Consider the following 22295-nt stretch of genomic DNA (forward strand, 5'->3'; position numbering starts at 1 on the left):
ATTTAATGCATTGCCATTTAAAATAATTGGTAACATATTTGGATACCATCCTTTAATCTGTGCCTTAAGAATTTTGGTAAAACATTTTGAATCAACTAATTGGGCCCAAAAAGCCAATCTTTAAGCATTAAGCATTTCCAGCATTGTCTAATTGGCTAACAATTAGTCCTTCCAAATTGAGTAAAGTGAGCTTACGCATATCTTTGATATCATAACGCTATTTTTAACAATGGATGCTTTGGAAAATGCCCTTGCGACCGTGACTAACAATCTCATTCCAGGCTATGCCGACGCGACAGCCAGCGCTAGCGCAGAGATTCTTGACACCAACATTGCGCAACTCGTTTGCGACGCTCAACAAGGGTCGTTAACCCACGAAGATATGGCACAAATCCTCAGCCGACTAATGGTGAATTTAGTGGCTAGGTGGAAATTGAGTGACCATGAACTCGAACAAGTGAAAAGCGTTCTGACAGCAGAACAGCAAATTCACGCCCAAGTTAGCAGCAAGCTAACAGAGTTGGAAGCATGGTTGCATGAATCTGACCGCGTGAACTTGGGAAACCAAGTTACAAAATTGACACAGGAACTTAAAGTGAGTACACAAACTGCCCGCACGCATGAACAAAATTGGCATAATGCCACATCTGAAATTCGTGAGCTAAAAGAATGCATTGCAGAACTATCAAATCAGCACACTGAAGCCCATTGGATTGATCTCCAAACTGATCGTGAATTTGATAAGTACTTGCTAGCTCTCGCGAATGATGAAATTGCGGAATTAACTCAAAAGATTAGACTTTTGAAAAATGAACGCATTGAAGGAAAAAGGCAGACGTTTCGCTTGAAATCTCAGTTGATGGCAATGGAAGAAAAACTCCGGCGATTGCAGCATCCATCCTTCAACACTGGCCGGGATGACGAGTCATCCCAGGCTGAATCGAAATTGCAGCAAGTCCCACAAGGTAACAACAGGTGTCCATTGACACCGTCCCAAACCACTGCTTTGGAGGTCCCCGTTCAGGACCTGTCTCAGGTGAACTCTCCTTTGCATTTTGATCCACTTGTGGTGCACGCACCTGTTCCTTTTTCAGACGCTGCCACGTTGTCTGATGTGCTGCAGACTTCCTCTGCAAATCTTGGACCTGTTTCTCAGCCACCTGTGCCACTTCCGGTTCCCACTCGCTCCATGGCAAGCACTTCTCCAATTGCCGCTCAACACACACGGGGGCCCCCTCCCTCTGCAGTGTCACTGAGAGGAGCAAGCTCACCTGTCTCTGTGCTTCCACCAAGAAGCACACTTCTTGTTTCGGCACCCCCGCTAGGCGCCACGCCTTCTTGTGCGTCTCCAGTTGCTGCCAACCTTACTTCTCCTGCTCAACAAGCAGATGCTTCTTCACCTCATCATGTGGCGCAACCAGGCATGTCTACAAAAGAGTTAGACACGATTGCCAAGCACATTCAGAAATTTCAGCCAAAACAAGATTGCTCTGATAACACTTCTGTGTACCTCAAAGACCTTGATTTTCATTTGAGGAGATTCCCACAGGCAACAACGGAAGACAAGATTTACCTCATGAAATTGACGTCCACTCGAGAAGTAAGTGATTGGATCGACCGCCAGCCGATCCACATCTTGAATGATTATCGAGCACTGTGTCACGCATTGTCTCGTGAATTTGATGGCCCAGTATCAGCAATGAGCTTTCTTGCTGCCTGGTCAGTAAAACAAGGCCGAAAGGAATCACCCAGCCTGTATTATAGTCGCCTGCGCAAGGCATACTTTGGGCATCGTAACGAACCCAACATGGAAGAACAGGTAGAATTCAAAACACTATTTTTGAACAACCTCCACCCAAACACAAGCCGCCTCTTGGGTGTGACAACTTGTCCTCGCACGCTAAGTAGCCTAGAGCTACGTGAACTTGCATCCAAGGCCTTTGTGTTTTTACGCGAAAACGCTGCTAAATCAGTGGAATCCTCTGTTTACCATGTTGCAGGTGGTTCAGACGAGGTCGAACGACAGTCCGAATCACAGCAAAGCGACGATGACATCGCCGCTTCCCCATCAAATCCTGCACAACGGCCTCAAAATGGTTCTCATCAGCAGCACCAGTACGGCCGCAGTGCACCTGCGCGGTTGAGTCATAGCTCCAGCCGTGGTTGTGAACGGGAGAAACCCTTTGCGAAAACAAAACCTCGCAAAAAGAAACCTCCCCGCACAAATAGTCCTCAGGAGCCCCCATCCACGTCAGGTGACTCCTCAATTGACAGCAGCATCTGGACAAAAGTTCTTGATGGGCTGCGCAAATTGTCCAACGACAGTCAGCCGACAGCCATCAATGAGCCAGAGGTGTCGGACAACACCGTTCTTTCAGTCCAACTGGATCCAGCACCTTCTTTGCCTTCTGCCAGTGCACCTGTTACCGAGTCGAATCAACCATTCAAACAGCTCTTAGGTAACCTCAAGATTAAAGGTGCATCACGTAAGTTCTATTTGAGGACGACACTTGAACAAACATTAGACTATGACGCTTTGGTTGATCCTGGCGCTGACATTACAGTAATGTCCAACACGCTCTTCAACCAACTTCAAGCCATGCTGAAGAACAGTGGCCGGACGCTCCGCGTCAACCACTGCTCATTGGAGATCGGTGCATTTGCACTGACTAACACCCATCTGGACTCCATGGCAACGTTACACTGGACGATTGGACCACACAAATTGGTCCACCCTGTGTACGTGTCTGCTGTGGAATCAGTCCCGCTCCTCATTGGTCAAGATCTGCTGGGCCGCTTCAAGCCCCTGATAGATTACGACCGACGCAAAATCTGGTCACAGGTGCGGCAGCCTCTGCCTGCAGCACCGCTGACCAAAACTGCCAATTGTTATGCGGTAAGCCTAACAGAGACTTTTTGTGAACCTGTTCTGAGTGTACAAAACTCACACCAGGACTCTCACCCAACTCAAGGGGGGACCATGCCTGTTGTCCCCGAGATGCCCTCAAGAGGTCACCTTCGCAACACCAGCTCTCCCCTCGGCCAAGTTGAACGTCCCACTCAGGGTGTGCAACTCTGCCACCTTACGGAACGCGACTTGGATTGCACCTCTGAGCTACGTATGACACAAATTGAGGCCGTTGTCCTCACTTTTGAAGCAAACCATTCAGCTTCACCGCGGACTTTGAACTTGAAATCGCACTTGAAATTGTCATCTAACAACCCAAACAACACAGTGGTTGTTCTTTGCAATCTGCTTGGCGCATTGTGCCTATTTCTGAGCAATTTGTTACCCACCCTGCCCACCCTTGCAATGCAGATGGTGCGCACCACTGCCCTGCCATTCACTGCCCCCGCTTTCGCGCCTGCAGTACTTCTTTTCGGCCACACGTTGTCAGCCTTTGTGCTCAACAACACTTATCTGATTTCAATGAACTTGCAGTCCATTGTTCTTCTCTTGCTTTTGCTCATTGTGTGGCTCACCGCCGCCGCGTGCCTTCCTCGTTCGCCTGTCGACGGCTCACCTGTTCATGCCAAGACACTCGCTTTTGGGGGTCACCTTTTGCTTCCTGTCATGGGCTTTCTTCTTGCTCCTCCGTGGACCGCACATCTCTGCCGTTCGTGGCTCCACGTAGCCGAAGGGGGGGTCATGACATCATACGCCCATGACATGACACATAGCTGTCAAAGGGAGGTCATCACAACAGGACTGGACCAGCCAATCAGGTCCAACCTCCATGACCTCACTTCCTTGGTTACAATTGAGGGACGAACCTCGCCCACCTTTGTTGACCACCATCAGCAGGTACAAGATACACCTGTGATTCTTCCTGTGGTTCATCCAAGATGACTTGGAGCTTTTAGCTCCCACCCATCAGGCACCTATGGGTGCATTTGCCTTTCCAACTGATGCAGGACCCAAACGGTCCCTTCCCAAACAGTGGTTTCAGACACCCTGGCGCCTAATGGCTAACACATTTTTGCTGCTGTTGTGTATGAATGCGCTAACGACATATTTAAAGTGGCTAGGGCCAAACCTAACCGCCATAACGCCATTGAATAGCCAATTAAATTTGTGCTTCACCCATTCGCACACCTGCACTCATACGTATGACACCATGTGCATAAACAAACTTCCTAGAAAGTGTACAGTGACTCAAATGATCTTCAGCAGACTCCCCAAACGACTAAAGCGATTGGTAAGAAATGTGCTTTTAGCTACTGCTTTTATTAGCTTCTTATTTAAAATAAGAACCTTAACTGTTAACGCTGTTAGTCCAAACACCGTTAACTTTAAAATGGCAAAACACGCGAGTCACGACCGAGATTCCTTTTGCCTAACAACGCGTAGCAAACAAATTACCAATCTACCGTCTCCCGACAAAACAACCAAAAGGACTACGCTGGTCCTCAATCTGCCTAGCATCACGCTAAGCTGAACCAAACTAACCACGAGACAGTTTGTTTCTTCTCGGTGTCCCAACCAGAGCACGCTCACACGCAAGGTGTGACCGCGCTGAGACTTGACATGCTGCACTAATCTGTTTGATACATCAACAGCTCAGTTGTGAGAACGTCTTCTCGGCCTGCATGCTCCCTTAATACAGCTTTCTTTTGCCCTAGGAAGATCCAAAGTCATAGTAAGAACCGAAAGTGCCCCCTTTCAGTCACATTGACATGACATTCCTACACAGGCCTTTAGACAACTATTGGACTTCTATTTTTCACTCTCGTGTTCTTCTCCTGTTGCGTCTGTTACTTTCCCCTTCCACTCCATACACGACACGTTGTGTAGACCTAGAGGGAAAGATAACATCATAGCCAACTGCCGAGTCTAGCTTTAGCAAAGGGAGGGGAGGGGTGGGTTTGCACCAACTTTGTACTCTGGTAACTGCATTGTTGTGCTTCACCTGTCCACCTGCCGATGCCACGTCTAGAAGTGCCGACCGAAACGTTCTGTCGAAGAACGTTTCCATCGCCAAAGGGAGGATCTGTAACGATTATCGGCCGGTTGTAACTTTTTGCAACCTCAGTTCCAAAGGAATTGAGCTCCTGTGGCCTGAACATGCCACTGTGGGGGGTGGGGAGCACAAGAACATCCCCCACAAACAGACAAATGCTCTGATTGACACGCGCACGCGCACACACACACAAATCAGGACTGTAAAAGCCTTCTTAGAAACTTGACTTTCTTATTTTGCAACAGAACAATGAATTATGAAATGTTATGTTTGCCATTTGTGAAATGTTGACTCCATGAAATGTCATGAAAATGTTCCATTGCAGTGGCAGATTCTCCACTAAACTTTCATGTGTATGCACGTTTTAACAGTGTAAGCTAGGTAACATTTCATTTGAGGTATTCAATTGTACGTGTTGCATTGATTGAATTCTGACCTTAGAATTTCAACAAACATGGGATCCAGATTCAATCTGATTAGTCTCTACCAAAACCTTCTCTAAGCTGGTAACTTTCCACTGTGGTCTCACCGGCCCCCCTGGTGTGGAGGCCGCCGCCTTCCCAATTTAAAAGCACACTCCCTGCGTGCTGCTCTCTCTCTTCCGCTGCTCTTCCGCTGCTCTTTGGCTCCCGCTTCTTCGCTGCTCCTTGGCTCCTTCCTGGTCTCCATCGGCGCGGCTGCCAGACAAAGGGCTAGCCCAGCTAGCTTAACCTCCAGCACACGGCAACGCACAGAAGCCATCGCGTGTAGCGACAGGCGCAGCGAAACACGCTGCTTTTAGTCCCTGCAAAGGCTCAACGGATGGTGCTTTTCCCAAGCACCGAGGCCTCAATCAAGAGGGCCTCTTCCCAGCCAGCAGGTTGACTCCGTGACGCTCAGTTGGCCAGCCGGACGACCTGTCTCTCCCTCTCCTGAACTGAACCTTCTTCATCCCTTCTTCAAACGGGCTTGGCGAGTCTCCATCCAGGGTCCTGCTTCTGAGACCAACCCCCTCTGTAAGTGCAACTTTGCAGGCCTTCGCCCTAGTACAAATTGGTGCAAACTAGGTTGATTGTGGGTCCCATGTTGGTTCGATTTAAGAAATCCATCACCTTGGCTAAGACCGTTTCTTCCTTTTTCTTCTTTTCTTCTCCTTTGATTATTTTTATTATTTTAGTCCTCGTTTCATTCCCTATCATAGTAGTTAGTTTGCTTCTTTAAATTCTAAGTAGATTATCCCACCTAGGTTAGAGAATAAACGTGCACAAAACTCAACCCCTGGTTTACTGTGTGTGTGTTTCAACAATTTATAGTGACCTCTAAGCTGAACAAAGAACTCACAAAATTGTAGTAAGGGCACAACCTTCATTTTAATGACTGATTCAACGAGGTTCTCATCTGTTATCCTGATAAAATTATCAAAAAGAGATGTGGTGCTCCGCAGGCAAGCTCAACTTAATTTAAATATTAAGTTTGAGTCTCCTTCAATTAATGAGCCAATTGATTATTAATTTAATAATTAACAATTGTTGATTTAATAATTAATTGGACCGATTTCCCTTACACAAGGCTTGAGCCAGACTTGTAAACAACATATATCCTAACATACATGCTAACAGTTGACACATTTACTCATCATTTACATTGCCAAACTTTATGCAACATATAAGTAGCATCATTAGTATTTTCCAAAAAATATTTATACTTACCTGCAAACGTACAAGCTGTGCCTTTCGCACATATTTTGTGTAATGTTTCGTGTAGTGATTCACGTAGGCTGACTGTTGTTGTGACCAATAGCTGTTGCATATCGATGTCTAAGATTGGCTGAATAACATCATGTGATTTGTAGCGTGGGCTAATTAGCATGTCCGCCTCTCAGTGCTGAGGATGCAAGATTGAGTCCAGGCTTCAGCCTTCCTATGTGGAGTTTGCATGTTCTCCTCGTGCTTGCGTGGGTTTTCTCCGGGTACTCCGGTCTCCTCCCACATTCCAAAGACATGCATGGCAGGTTAACTGGGCTCTCCAGATTTTCCCTAGGTGTGCTTGTGTGTGTGTTGTTCGTTTCTGTGCGCCCTGCAATTGGCTGGCAACCAGTTCTGGGGTTACCCCGCCTGCTGCCCGAAGCCGGCTGGGATAGGCTCCAGCACTCCTGCGACCCTTGTGAGGAATAAGCGGTTAGGAAAATGGGTGGATGGATTTGTAGCATTGCGTGCTATTGGTTCAACTGACATAGTAGTCTGCAGCGTTGCCTGTACATTTAATGAAATTTATAACTTGATTTTGGGAAAATCCATCCTCCATTTTCTGAACCGCTTATTCCTCACAAGGGTCGAGGGGATACCGGAGCCGCTCATCCACTATGCCGCCCATTTTGTGAAAATGTGCAATAATTACGAGTGCCAACAAACAAAATCTGATTCAGAAAAAATATAAACTCAACATAAACAATCCAGGTTTTCCCTCACCAGGGATCATTGATCTCAAAAACTAAAGCAGATACGTGGCCTCGGCCCACCGCCCAAGATCACCTAAAAATAACTTAAAGATCACTTAAAAGCCAAATTCAAATGCTGTGCCTTGAGCATGCTCTTGAAAATATCAGCTTTCTTTGCAGACCTGATGTCCTCTGCAGGCTATTCCATAGTTGAGCACCATAATGGCTGAATGCAGCCTCACCATGTGTTTTGGTCCTCACCGTAGGACCACCTCATTCAAATGATCATCAGCTCAACAGCAAGCTCTGCAGAAGCCTGATAATAATCATGTGAATAAGGTTTGTCGGAGGAGGGAAACCTCTAAAACATGCAGGATACGGGCCCTCAAGGAGCGGAGTTGGTGCCCCCTGATAACCCATGCCCAATGTTCCATCTTTTTTGGCATGTGCTGCAGACATCAAATTCAAAATGAGTGAATATTTGGAAAAATAAATAAATATTGTCTTTGTAGTGTAAGTTGTGTTCAATTCAATTTAAATAAGTTGAAAATAATTTCCAAATCATTGTATTTTGTTTTACACAAACTTCACTGAAATTGAGATTAATTCAATTTCTTATCCAGCCAACAGCAACTGAGCTGAATAGTGAAAGTAAACACACTCAGGCGGTAGGAAGCACACCTGGCTTAACACAAGTGGTACAGTATACTGTAGACTGGTAGGCATCTGCTAGGGGACAGGCAGCAAAGCACAACAGTTAAGTGCAGAATAGCCCGTGACAGAGCATGGCCAGTGTGCAGGAAACGACGAGTTTCAGGTCAACTGACTGAACAACAAAGCAAGGCAACTCAGTTGATTGGGCAGCTAGTCCCGCCTTCAGTACTTAACCCTCAGATGGATGTAACCTTGGACATTCCCCATTCAAAAACAGGATCAGTTATTTTCAAAACACAACAAATATCATGTATGTTCACATTGTCTGTATTCTCGACAAAAAGAAAAGCTTTGATAAATGTATTTCTTTTGAAATTGTTGCATAACACCAGTAGCACAATATTTCTTGTAAGATTAATATTAGAAATGGTAAAACACAAATACATTCCACTCTCCGTCTCGAATGTATTCAGTGCGTCCGAGACAGTAGTTCTATCTGAAAAACGTATCAATTATTGATGAGGTTTGAATGTTATGCTGTGTCTGTTCTCTCATATTTAAAAATGAGGAAGAGAGGATGAGAAAAGGGAAAGAGAGGAATGGACAGCAGAGGGAAGTCTTGGGTGAGTTATCGGCACAGCAACCTAAGCGGCTTAGCCGCTCATTTCAGAGGCTTGAAAACTGTCAAGTTGTCACTCAACAATCTAGTGGAAGATAAAGATTCTCACAAGATGTAGGTCAAAGTCATAGAATGGAATGAGTGAATGTGTTGATGAGAGTCAAAAAAATGTTGGACTGTTATATTAATACAGCAAAATTACTTTTCACTCCGTCCCCCTCGACTGTGGAACCAATGTCATGTACGGCTTTAGTTACCAGGATGAGTGGGGTGCTACTAGGGGCTTACGATGAGTTGAGCTCCAAATGCTAGCGCAGAATGTGACGGAAAAAAAAAAAAAGCGTCCAAGATGTGAAGATCAATTTTATTTATAAATGTGTGATAATTACCGTATCCCAAACCTGCCTGATTAATTTGTGTTGCATATCATGTATGAGTAGCATGCCAATATGTAAACAAAATGCAAATACCCTGAATTTGATGGGAACAAGGAGAAATAATCACAATAAGTATTGTGTTGTTGTCCCTAGGTGTGCTTGTGTATGTGGATGGTTGTTCGTCTCTGTGTATCCTGCGATTTGCTGACAATCAGTTCAGGGTGTTCCCCGCCTCCATTATTGTTGTATATTCAAAAACTATTTTATTTTTGTAAAAGAAAAAAGTAGGTCAACATGATGTACCTCATGCCCGGAGCTGTCACAGCTCATATCTTTATTTTTCAATTATCTTTATTGAATGTTTCACATATATACAGGTAACTATTGACTAACAAGCAGATGTAATTTGAGGCAGGTGCCCAATTAAGGAAATGAAATTGACTGGGTGTGTCCTTATTTTCTGCCCAAAATGGAGTGATTACATATTTGTTTCCTCAGAATGTAATGATTCCATATTTATTTCCCTGCACTTGCTCTATAAAAGTAACATTTACTGACCAGCACAATGTGTTTTCTTCATTTCTTTTAGTGTTTCTGAAAGCCAAGATGTTGCACTTTGGAATGACCTTACGACTGTTACATGCTTTTTATCTGAGTTTGATCTACAGAATAAAACGTCTGAGTGCTCGTCCAAGACTGCTGATTCCATACTTTTTGCTAGAGGTTGTAGCATTTTGTTGTTGTTGTTAGAGATGAAATGTTTCACTGTTTCAAGATTCACTTTGTGAGTAAGATAACTTCTCCATTTCAGAGTAATACGTGGTGCTATTTATAGGACAGCTGTAATTCAAAGATTGCAGCTGTTGCTGTATAAAAACTATGCTTATAGCTTAATGGATGTTATATACAGTGTTGGGAATGTTACTTTAAAAAGTAATTAGTTATAGTTACTCATTACTTGCTTCAAAAAGTAACTGAGTTAGTAATTGAATTACTTCATAATAAAAGTAACTCATAACCAGCAGTGTTGGGGTAACACGTTTCAAAATTAACGTTGTTACAGTAATATATTGTGTTTAGTCAGTAACGAGGTAATATAATGAGTTACGCAATAAATTTTGGTAATATTATCACAGTTACTGACCTACGTAACGCGTTACAGATTTGTGACCATAAAAAACAAAACAAAAACAATCACCAAATCAATGAAATAAGCCGTCCGTTACAACAGGAGGAGAAATGTAAAACGCTCATCTGTCAGCACTGAGCATGTGCTTACTATTGCTTTGAAATCATGTATCACAGAGTGATATGCTGGAGCTGGTCCTCCTTGGAGAACAGCATCATGTTATATTAACACAAAAGTCAGCTCCATACAGGCTGCGAAGTCATTGTTTGTGACACCACTCACAGTCACGGTTTTACGAAATAAAACGCCAAACATTCAAAATACAAGCACAAAGTATCACAAAAAAATAATAATGAATTGCGGTTAGAACTATGAAAATGTAAGCGTCATTGTGTTTTTAGTATGAAAAATGATGATTAGCAATGCTCTGTTGGTGAGCAAAATGCAATCTTGGGAAATTCTCACCCTAAAGCAACTCCAACGCATGTGCACAAAGCATGACGTTGAGTGACGGACACCCCAAACACGACGTAAAGTGACACCGTGTTTACTCAAGTACATATGGTACGTATGGTACGTATGGTATGGTATGGTTGGGGATCACCTTATCACATGGATTTACATGTGAGTCCGTGCCTTTTCATCTCATATCGCCAGAGTAGTGAGAGTGGAGAAGGTAAAAATATTTTGGGGAAATGGGCAACGTGTGGCGAGTTCGCAACATCTACTAAAGCTGACGTCACGTCATTGCTTCGCGGAATAAATCAACCGTCTGCCAGGCTGCCACAAATGTCACTTAATGCTTCATGTTTCAAAAAAATCAGAATTGGGCTGCAGTGTGAACATAGCATAGATATTTTGTTTTTATTACACATTTCCATCCATCCATCCATCCATCCATCCATCCATCCATCCATCCATCCATCCATCCATCCATCCATTTTGTTAGACCAGTTATCAATTATACTTTATCTATTACGATTACTTTTAGACAATTTCTTTATATACAAGTTTACTATACATAAAAAAAAATGACATTGTGTGTGAGTAGGTGATCATTTTATTTATGGTGTACAGTGTGGGATTATTTAGTTACCGGACAAAATATCAGTTCCAATATCTATTCCAATATTTATATTTTGAAAAAAAAAAAACCCATCTTGATACAAAAAAATGAATCAACTGCAGTGATCTCACATCACAGAGTCAAAATATTTAACAATATACCACATGGCACAAGCTTTTTAGTTAAAGCTCCTCCGTACAAGTTAACTTTATGAGCTGTTGCAAATTTTCCATATCAAATTAATCCCCGATTAAAAAAAAAAAAAAGTTTTTAAAAAGTAACTTAAACTTGAGTAACTCATTACACAGATGGTGATATTGTAAAGAAACGTAATACTTTCAAATGCAAGTAACTAGTAATATGGAATATGTTACATTTTGGAAGTAACTTGCCCAACCACTGGTTACCAGGCAAAGTAACTATTTTCACCACTTTTAATAAAACCTTGTTTTATATAATTTTTTTTAATGTTTTTTATTTTATTTTTTACATAATAATAATAATAATAATAATAATAATAATAATAATAATAATTATTATTATTATTATTATTTATGCAAGGAATTAAAATTTTCAAATTATGTCCAGGCGTGTTTTCATTTATTTTGTGAATATTTATGTCACAGAAATGCAAAATCCATAATGACATAATAATAATACTACCACTACTACTACTACTACTACTACTACTACTACTACTACTACTAATAATAATAATAATAATAATAATAATAATAATAATAATAATAAGAGGCGGCACGGTGATGAGTGGTTAGCATGTTCGCCTCCCAGTTCTGAGGACTTGGGTTCGAGTCCAGGCTCCAGCCTTCCTGGGTGGAGTTTGCATGTTCTCCTGCGTGGGTCTTCTCCGGGTACTCCGGTCTCCTCCCACATTCCAAAGACATGCATGGCAGGTTAATTGGGTGCTACGAATTGTCTCTAGTTGTGCTTGTGAGTGTGGTTGGTTGTTCGTCTCTGTGTGCCCTGCGATAGGCTAGCAACCAGTCCAGGGTGTCCCCCGCCTACTGCCCAAAGCCAGCTGGGATAGGCTCCAGCACCCCCTGCGACCCTTGTGAGGAATAAGCGGTCAAGAAGATGGATGAATGGGTGCAGAAGAAGAATAGTAGTAGTAATAATTAATTCATGAAATTTGGAAGTGCCTTTTAAGACCCTCCAGGATGCTGTACAACAGTTTACAAAAAAAAACAAAATTTAAACCAAAATTCTACAGATTACACAGATTTGTGACAAAAAAAATAAATAATAAAATATTCTGATACTGCATATTTCTTTCAACAATTTTGTGTGTTTAGCACTCGTGAAATTCTTGTCGAAGGACGACTTTCTTTTATATTCTATTATTACCTGGCATTTGGAACAAAATAATTCGCCACCACTTATGTGCAGAAGGTCCTGATATTGGTTTGCATGGTCATTTGTCATGATTCCATCCATCCATTTTCCAAACCGTTTATTCTCACGGGGGTCGCGGGCACGTTGGAGACTATCCCAGCTTTTAGGTGGTAAATGCTTTGCATTTTCTCTGCTGTCTATATCAACACATTCACTAGCATTGTTATCTATGTTCGCTAGGATGTGACGTGTAGCTTTCCTCTTCGTGTGTTCGGCTTTGACATGAGAACTTTCTTCTTCGTGACTTATTTCTTCTTCATATTTCAAGTAGACCGCCCAAGGAGCCATTTCAGGGAAATAACCCACAACTGAATTGAAACGTGTATTTTTAAAATGTAGTTGTGATGTTTGGACAAAGTTGCAGATAAGTGCATGTGCTGCATTCATAATTGCCCCGCCTTGTTTCAAAGGTTGTAGCAATAACGGAAACATTGCGATATTAAAATTGCCACGATATCGTCGTCGTCATGTTGCAATAATTAAAAGCAGCACATCTGTTATTAAAAAAGGTTGTATTCAATTTTTGAAGTTCTAGCAGCCCCTGGTGGTTAGTTATTTTGTGCAGTTTAATTTTAATTGTTAATGGTTTTGCTGCTTAACAGTTATCTCTCCCATGAGTCAAATCATACCAGCAAATAATTTTCAACGTCTCCATCAAAAAACATTACCTTCCACCACTTCAGGTGAACGCAATATTGTAAACTCCTCACTGAGCCAAAAGGAGCACATGACATGACCTGGCCATGTCTATTTCTTTGTGTTTTATTTCTGTTGTGGGCAAAAACACAATATTGTACTTTTTTCCCCAATATGAGTTTTTTTTTTTTTCTACAATATCGTGAGTTTTTATACAGTATCGTGACCTTTTTTTCCTTGATATTGTCACCCTCCCCACAATATTGTGATAATTATTGTATTGTGAGGTTCTTATCACGATATTTATCATAGTGTGACGTTTTGATATCATATACTTGCTGCAAAAGATAATGCAGAAGTAACATGTTTATTTACAAAATAGTGAATGTGTATTAAGGGTCCACAAACAATTGTCTTGGAATTATTTTAGAAGGAAAATGTGATTTTAGAGATGTTCCCCAAATTTGAATAGCATAATAGCTTCAAACAAAACGTTTACTCGGCTACGTAAGCAAAAGCATTTTCCAAAAAGTGAATATGGCACCTGGAACCCCAGGCAGGTAGAAATCTAGGGTTTGGATGCTGTCTGAACTAGACAAACTAAACACACGAACTTGAAGCGGAGCAATGACTCACACCTTCCTTGCAGACACATCAACATTCACAAACAGACTCACACAGACAGCAAATTGTCCGTATGTGCATTTGTGCGCATGTGTATGCGGTTACATGGTATCCAGGAAGCATTTCTGTGTCAGTGCTCTTTGGCTGGGGGCAGGGTGAGCGGTTGTCCCACTCCTCAGCTTGATGGTGGTGAAGACATATATGACAGTGAGAAGAGATTTCAGTGCTTATTTCACTCAATGGATTCTTCCTGAATTACAAAAGCAATTTTATGTAACCTTTTGAAGAGCTTTTTGCCAGCTATTTTATTCAAGAAAAAATTTTCAGAGCTGGTTCTGTTTCATCATTGTATTGCACTTACCTCCACTGGGCAGCTGGTATTAAATTAAAAGACAGCTGGATGTCCGGTAGTGTCACCTCAAAGCAAGACGGTCATAGTGCCAAGTGAACCACTCTGCTGCCCTTATGTAATAACACAATATTTCAATGCTAAAACAATCTTAAGAGAAAAATCCCAATTAGTGTTGGCACTAAGATAATGTAATGCTGAGATTTTGTGCCTCGTTCAGTATGTGCTCCATAATGTGTCACTTTGCCGAAAGCTCATAAAATGAGAATGTAATGAGAGCGTCTTCTTCCATTAAACTGTCAGTGTATGAGGATGTTAAGAAGAGGTTAAATGAACAACCAGACTGAGGGCAAACCAAATCATCAAGGTTACGCTCCGTCAGAGTAAACGCTAGTCCTCCAAAATGCCAAAGTAAAGGCTGATGATCCTGAAAAGACATGTCATATGTTTGTGCGCGTGTGCGTGCGTGTTTGTTTATCAGGGCGGTCCTCGCTGTAAGCAGAGATATTTTGGGAAATGTTCTCTCTTGTCACATCCGACAAACACAAACACATAAATATAGTATGTAGTCAGCACGTGCAGAGATCGACCCCTGGTGGTGCTCAAGCACCTGCCCAGGATGGAAAAAATTCCCCCCGTGTTTTGATATCTTGCAGGAATTAATTTGAGTTCTTGTGAGAATTATGCCCCACACTGATTTGTATCACCCACATTCCCTTCTCATTCGCCCTCCCTCCTCCTCTACCTCCATTTAGTGCTCATATAGAGCAGAGCGCCAGCCGGCAGGCCGCACCGCTGCAGCCTGTGGTTCTCCTCTGACCCGCAGCATCAGACCGACAGTTTGAGCAACCCCTGACTGCTTGGTGCAAAATTAACAATACTTCACGTTATTGCACCGCTGAGCACATTACCTGTTTACACAAAAAAAGGTGGTACAGGGTTGTGCATAATACATAACTACACATTTTGAACTAATGAAATCTGTGAGCCTTGTTTAGCTCTTTCCTGACATTTGCCATGTTCAATTAAGGAGGGAGGAGAGAGATACAGACAGACAGATAGATCCATAATTTAAACCGACTTTTACTGTTTCACCAACTTAACTAGCTATTTCATTTCAAATCATAAATCAGTTTGGATGTGAAAAAAATGAACAAACATTTTGGAGTAGAGTGTTAAAGGCGCAGTCTGCCGGTTTCACTCAGGAAAATGCACATTTTAAATACAGGATTTAAATAAACAAACTACTTCTCAATTTACAGATCAGGGCTTGTCTTCATTTCTGGTGAGGATTTTGTCCTAAACCCCCCCCCCAGCCAGTATTTGGCCATTTTCACTCATTCACACACGTAAGCATCTGTGAGTGAGTGAAAAAAAAAAAAATCAGTGCGTGCTTTCAAATTGCCGCTGGAGTAATGTCACGCAGCCGAAACATTCGCCCGCCCGCCCCGTTTGTGACACGCCAACCCCCGCTCTGCGATAGGCTGGAGGGGTGTAAACCATGTCTTTCCACAGAAACGTCCCGCCGCTTACAAAACAAACACAAAATGACAAAATACAGGCTGGGGGGGGTTGGGGTTTAGAACAACATCACCACCAAAGATTTACATATACCCAGATGTGTAGACTGATAGAAAGTTAAAACGTGTACATCCTGTATTTAAAAAGTGCATTTTCCTGAGTAAAACCGGCATACTGTGCCTTTAAGTAGCTCAGGTAACTGTTGAAAAATAAATAAAAAAACAAACAAAAAACAGCTATACTATGACTCGGATTATTTTTTTGTTCAATGTTTTGTTTAATGCCTGTTTAAAGGGAATATTGTAAAGGTAGTCTTATTTTTGATGGTAAATGTTATAAGATTAAACAGCAGGTTTATCCTTTATTTTGATTCATTGACATATCAACAACCAGAATGGAGGACGGTAGCCTAGTAGATGATTGTATATTGTAAACAGAAGTGACTAGCAGGACCATTGATTGTAATTAGTGTTGTTCCGATACCATTTTTTGGCCCCTGATACCAATTCCGATACCCAGCTTTGCAGTATCGGCCGATACCGATACCATACGATACCTAAGGTTTTTTTTTCCTCAACATGAAAAAGCTGTCCTGCCATTGGCTCAGAGCATTCAAGGGCCAATAGGATATCTTAGACCGGCATGCAGTGAGCATGTCACATATCAGTGAATGCCGTGGACGAGCAAGACACAAGATGCTGCATCCAAAATTCTATATTCGTGTTGGAATTAATGGTATCGGCATGAGTAGTCACCTATACCGATACCACTGTTTTAATGCAGTATCGGCACGTCTGCTGATACCAGTATCGGAACAACACTAATTGTAATTAAGTAAAAAACAAACAAACAAACAAACAAACAAACAAACAAATAAACAAACAAATACACAAACAAACAAACAAACAAACAAAGTGATTTCACACCCATCTGGTATGTCTGGGGTCACACCAGGGTTAAGTTTGAGTTCATGACCGTGAGGTCGAGTGTCTGTTATGTACTGATGTAACAAGTGTCTGTTTTGAACTAATGTTACTAGCATTTAGTTTCAACTGGTTTTAGGCTATGTGATGTTATGTGATGTTAATAATCTTTAATCCCTTTACCTGGTAAACAGCCAATCAGATAATTCCATGTCAGTCCTGTTACCCACCTGTCTAGCCACAACCAATCAGATTGATTTCTTGTCTATATAAGTAGTGGAGGTAGAAGTGGGTGTCTTGGTCGGATTATTACTTCTGTTACCACTGTCCCTCTTTGTTTCTAGTCAAGTTTGTTCCATGCCTCTCGATGTGAATAAATGGTTAAAAATGCCTCTAAAACCTGCAAATCAAAGTTTTGTATTGAATTTGTCTTCTCTTTACATAGCATTATCTTTTGTAAGATTTTTTTAACTTTTTTATTTTTTTTTTAAACTTCAGGTATCAATGGCACAATTAACCCCATTGAATTCTGACTAATGGCACAACCTACTGAGGGCAAGTTGTGCCACAAAACCACCTTTTTCCCCCCTAAACCTATACTTCTCAAACACTTTATTGAAGATCCAAAGTGATTGCTCCCAGGGATGCACAACATCCTAAACTAGATCAACATATTTTAGTTGGAGGCATTCCTGTAATCACTTTGCGTAAAAGACACTTTAAGTAAAAATTGGCACTACTTAACCCATTCTCCGCTACTTTGCATATACATTTTTAATGAGACTCACAGACTCAGAATGTAAAATTATAAGTGTTTTTATAAGACCTGAGCGGATTAGTGGTAACCTGAGCCCTGAGCAACTGTGATGTCATTTTCAGTTGACAGCAAGTGGCAAAATGGCCGCCCCCTGAGATGGATGAAAACAGGTGGATTTTGTCGCTTAATTTATATTCCACAAATGCAACGTTTATCATAATGCCGCTGTGTTTAGACTAGTGGGGACGCATACAATATGGTGTTGTAAAGGAACTCTTTGGGTTGATTTCCTCTTTAAACTTTTATTTTTTTAAATCCAGTTCACATTTATCAAGTAAAGTTGAGTGTCATATAAAATTTAAGTGAAAACATTTTACGTTTACATTTAATCAGTGATTTCAAATAGTTATTTCGGTACAATTTTTATTTAATTATGTATTTAGTTATGCACAATACATTTTAATAGAACCATTAACATTAACCATTATTAAGCAAAGTGTTGATGTTCAAGCAGTGTACATTTAAAATAAATATACTTTTCAGGGATAAAACCTCTGCCACATTTTTGGTGACTGCTCCTGGTCCAATACGCTACTGTATTCTAATGTAGCTGTTACTTTGGGTTGTTTTTTTTGTTTTTTTATCTGTATTAAAATATTTGTTTATGCAGCAAAAATGTTGACGACTTTTTGTGGACTCCATCTCTATAACAGTGTTGGCCAGTGTAAAGAGGTTGACCATGCTCCAAGAACACGACAGATCCCAATGTCTCCCTCGGACTTTCTGGACAAACTGATGGGGAGGACCTCTGGATATGATGCCAGAATAAGACCAAATTTTAAAGGTATCACTTAACCCAGCTGATGTTTGTTTATTTGTTTGTTTGTTTGTTTGTTTGTTTCTTTGCAAAAATGATCTGTCATCATCATCAACATCATCATTTACAGAATATACCTTTCTACTTTAAAATATTGCAGGCCGTTTGTGAAATTACCCCCCCCCCCCCCCCCCCCCCCCGCCAAAAAATAAATAAAAAAATGACAAGTGGAATACAAACAGTAGCAGAAGAAGTCTTAAGGGTTGTAATGAGATCTTAATATTGCTGACAGCTATAGTTGGAAAGGAACACACCACTGAATTTTCCTTCATTTTATTTGGCAGTGTATATAAACATTAAAAGTCCAAATGTCAATTGCATTTGATTCCCTTCCAAAAAAGTTTAAGATGATTAAGTATCAAAATAATGACATACCCCTATTGGACATCTTTAACCAGTTCACATCATCACTGTAACATGCATGCTTAACACGGCACTGTTCATTTTGGACTTGCTTCCTGGTCTATTGTGCTATGAAAATGCCAAATGCCATCCATCCATCCGTTTTCTTGACCACTTATTCCTCACAAGGGGTGCTGGCGCCTATCTCAGCTGGCTCTGGGCAGTAGGCAGGGGACACCCTGGACTGGTTGCCAGCCAATCGCAGGAAAATGCCAAATGGCGTCATATTATTAGTATAAGTATTGCCATAGTATAGGTAGCACTCCTATGACCTATTTATGTGCACATGTATATTTATGTCCAAATGATACTTCGAAAATACGAGACACAATATTTTGGATGATAGTAATTAATATGCATATGAATGACGCAATGCTTACAACGTCAATAAAATACAAGATACTGTGACCTTCACTCTACAATTAATCTAACAGACATTCTTTTGGAATGTGGGAAGAAACTGATGTTTAGTACCTGGAGAAAACCCACACTACCGTGAAGAAAACATGCGGACTCCAAACTGGAACGCTGTAGCCCAAATACGAACCCATGATCTCGGCCAACGCACCTAAATATTTTCCCCTCTAATGAACGTTTTTGAGATTTTGTTGGAGAAAATGCGGATGATTTTTATTATTTTTTTTATTTCTCAAAAATAAATAAATAAATAAATAAAAATGCTGAAGATCAACCCATCAATTCAAAAAAATTGCAAGAAGGTGCATACAAAAAAAAATTACAAACCAAGATGCCAATGGAAATACCAACTTCTTGCTAGAGAAAAACAATCTGAATTTGTAGAACAAAAATATGACAAGCAAAACATTTGCTGAAATGTAGAAGAGACTAGTTTTGATTGGTGTCATCTTTGCCTGTGACTCCTTGGTCTTACATTATATAATTGTGGACAAGCCTGCACCTAAATGACATTCCTGCAGATTAATTTACTCTAGTTTTTTTTTTGTTTTTTTTTAACTTTAAATAATTATTTCGTGGGCCGGATTAAATCCTTTTGCGGGCCTGATCCGGCCCGCGGGCCTTATGTTTGACACCACTGTTCTAGTTCATCAGACTAGCATCCCAGTGATAACATTTGGGCTAAATCACAGCAGGTTGCAGATCATTCCTTTGAAAATAAAAATGGCAAGTTCAATGATCAAATGGGCAGACCACATCACTACCATGGACCCAACAGTAGGACATAGAAAAGCCATTACTTAAGAACATAAAGTCCTCTGTGAAGCTCCACTAGAGCAACCCATTGTTTACTCAAATAGTTGGGGTGTGTATACTTTATACTATTATATTACAATATGGCCATATAATAGTTCTAATTCTCCCTTTACAGGTCCTCCAGTCAATGTCTCCTGCAACATTTTCATCAACAGCTTTGGTTCCATTGCTGAAACCACCATGGTATGTATGTACAATCATAATAATGAACATACAGTAAATGTACAGTGTGCCCACGTTTATCTACTCAGAACAATACCGGATATACACAACACGCAATGTTCATCCCCAAAAAGGGTCCAACATGGACATGGACGCATGTCGGTGGGTGCAAGGTAGTCTCCAATTGCCCATGTGTTATGTGCCGCTGATTTCATGATCTGCAAGGGGGGCATTTGCCAATATAAACCCAATTTGCGGGGGCCAATCTCATCTGTCGGAGACCAGCGAGTCAGTTTGCTTCTGCAATGTCAAGCACAACATATGCTCTACTTCCTGCCTCAATATGTTATTGACTTTGAATCGGTCTGACAAGTATGATTGTCAAATTGTTAAGTCTATTTTTGAGGTAGTTGTCAATGTGCAGTCATCAATTCAATTCATCATTACCAAGTGGTGGCATGGATCAGTGGTAGTAGTGCAGAATTGACCGCATCCCAAATGTCTTTGACTAAGATAAAGAACCTCCAGTTCCTGATTGTATGTCATCATTAGTTGAATGATTCAAGTACAAACAAAGAAAACATACAGGTGATTAAATTGAGTAGTTTTGGCATAGTTAAAATTATGTTGGTTCAACTTAATTAAGCTTGTAGAAGAATGCAAAACAAATCATGTTCTTGATACTAAAGCATTAAGTTTTCCTAACTAGAGAAGTTTTGTTGCATTTACACAATGGCTATATATGAATAACAAACAGATACAATTCCCTCAATTTATTAAGTTGATTCAGCACTTCAACACTTTTTTACAGTATATAATTAAATGGAGTAGCATTACACAATGGAAATTAAGTTGGTTCAACTTAATTAAGAGTCTAGCGTGCAAGACAAATCAAGTTGTTTGTACTAAAGTAATCTTGTGGCATTTACACAATGGCAACTGAGTTGGAAGAACTTAAAAAGATGCATGCAAATTTTTAACTCAATTTTTCAAGGATTTGCTCAAAAAGATGAAGCCAAACGTCCGTTTATCACTTTTTTTTTCTTTTTTTTTTTTAAAGCACATGTGGAAGACCATCCTACCAGCTCTCCTGCTCGTCCAGGGGAAGTGCCTCTCAAATGTCGGGAATATGCTAACTCATCTTCATCAGCATCAGTCTCTGTAGCCGGCCTCGCTTCATATAGTCCTTGGGCCAAAGCCCAAAATATGACGTACCACCTGGGTGGACAAATTCTTGTTGTGCTTGTTATTGGTTTTTTTTATATACCTATACATCCCTAGTTTATAGTTTGATATGATGGACCTCTTAGACTGGTAGCTTTTTAGTGGTTATCACCTCATGAAGTAATTGACCTATCTGTAAAAAAATGATTTTTACGCTGGTACAAATCCTGGTTTTGGCTCATGGTCAAGGCACATTCTAGGCTTTAATTTAAGCCCATTTGTCAAATATATAGGTCACTGGAACTATTCAAACTTTCAGAAACACATTTCTTGCCTAAACTATACCCTTTGTTTTAGCGCTGTGCCATCAAGGAACATAGGAGACAGAAAATACAACAACTGGAATATTCATCAGAGTCGAAGGATTCAGAAAATGTGTAACTTATTCATGCTATGTGATTGTTGGACATTATTTCAGACCTTGAAATGAGAAGGAGCATTTTGATGCTAACAGACATTTTTTTCAGGCCTAAAATAATAATTTTGACTGAACTAAGTCCCTTGACTTTCTTTTGTGGCTATTCGCCCGACACCCAACAGACGACTTCTCATATGAAGAAGCCCTGTGAAAGATCAACGACTTTTAACTTGAGATCTGTCCAGCAACATTCAAATACAAGGGTACCAAAGTCGGGTCCTGGAGAGCCCCTATCCAGTCTGTTTTCCCTGTTTCCCTTCTCACTGAATGAAATGCTCAATTCGTCAGCAAGCTCTTCAGAAGGCTGAATAATACGATCCTGATTATTAGATTCAGGTGTGTTGGAGGAGGGAAACATTGGAGAAAAGCCTGGATAGGGGCTCTTGAGGACTAGGTCTTCCTGCACTCCCTCTGTACCCTGCATGGTACGTCATCTATCTGGATTTTATACGTCTCTATGAGAGAGAAAATGTTGGGTCAGATATGAGCTTCCAGAGAAGGCATTTGGATGCTACAACTAGCATGCATCCCCTT

At 41.0% G+C, this 22295-nt stretch overlaps 1 protein-coding gene across 1 annotated transcript in view; it reads left to right on the plus strand.

Moving 5' to 3' along the window:
- glra3 (glycine receptor, alpha 3) overlaps nucleotides 1–22295 on the plus strand; it is a 311990-nt gene that overhangs the window by 18477 nt on the left and 271218 nt on the right. Inside the window, exons 2-3 of the mRNA XM_077524973.1 lie at nucleotides 18159–18289; nucleotides 20073–20140. Coding sequence (XP_077381099.1) covers nucleotides 18159–18289; nucleotides 20073–20140 — 199 coding nt within the window. The remainder of the gene's footprint in view (nucleotides 1–18158; nucleotides 18290–20072; nucleotides 20141–22295) is intronic.

This window comes from Festucalex cinctus, chromosome 6, assembly GCF_051991245.1.
Source record: "Festucalex cinctus isolate MCC-2025b chromosome 6, RoL_Fcin_1.0, whole genome shotgun sequence".
Taxonomy (NCBI): Eukaryota; Metazoa; Chordata; class Actinopteri; order Syngnathiformes; family Syngnathidae; genus Festucalex; species Festucalex cinctus.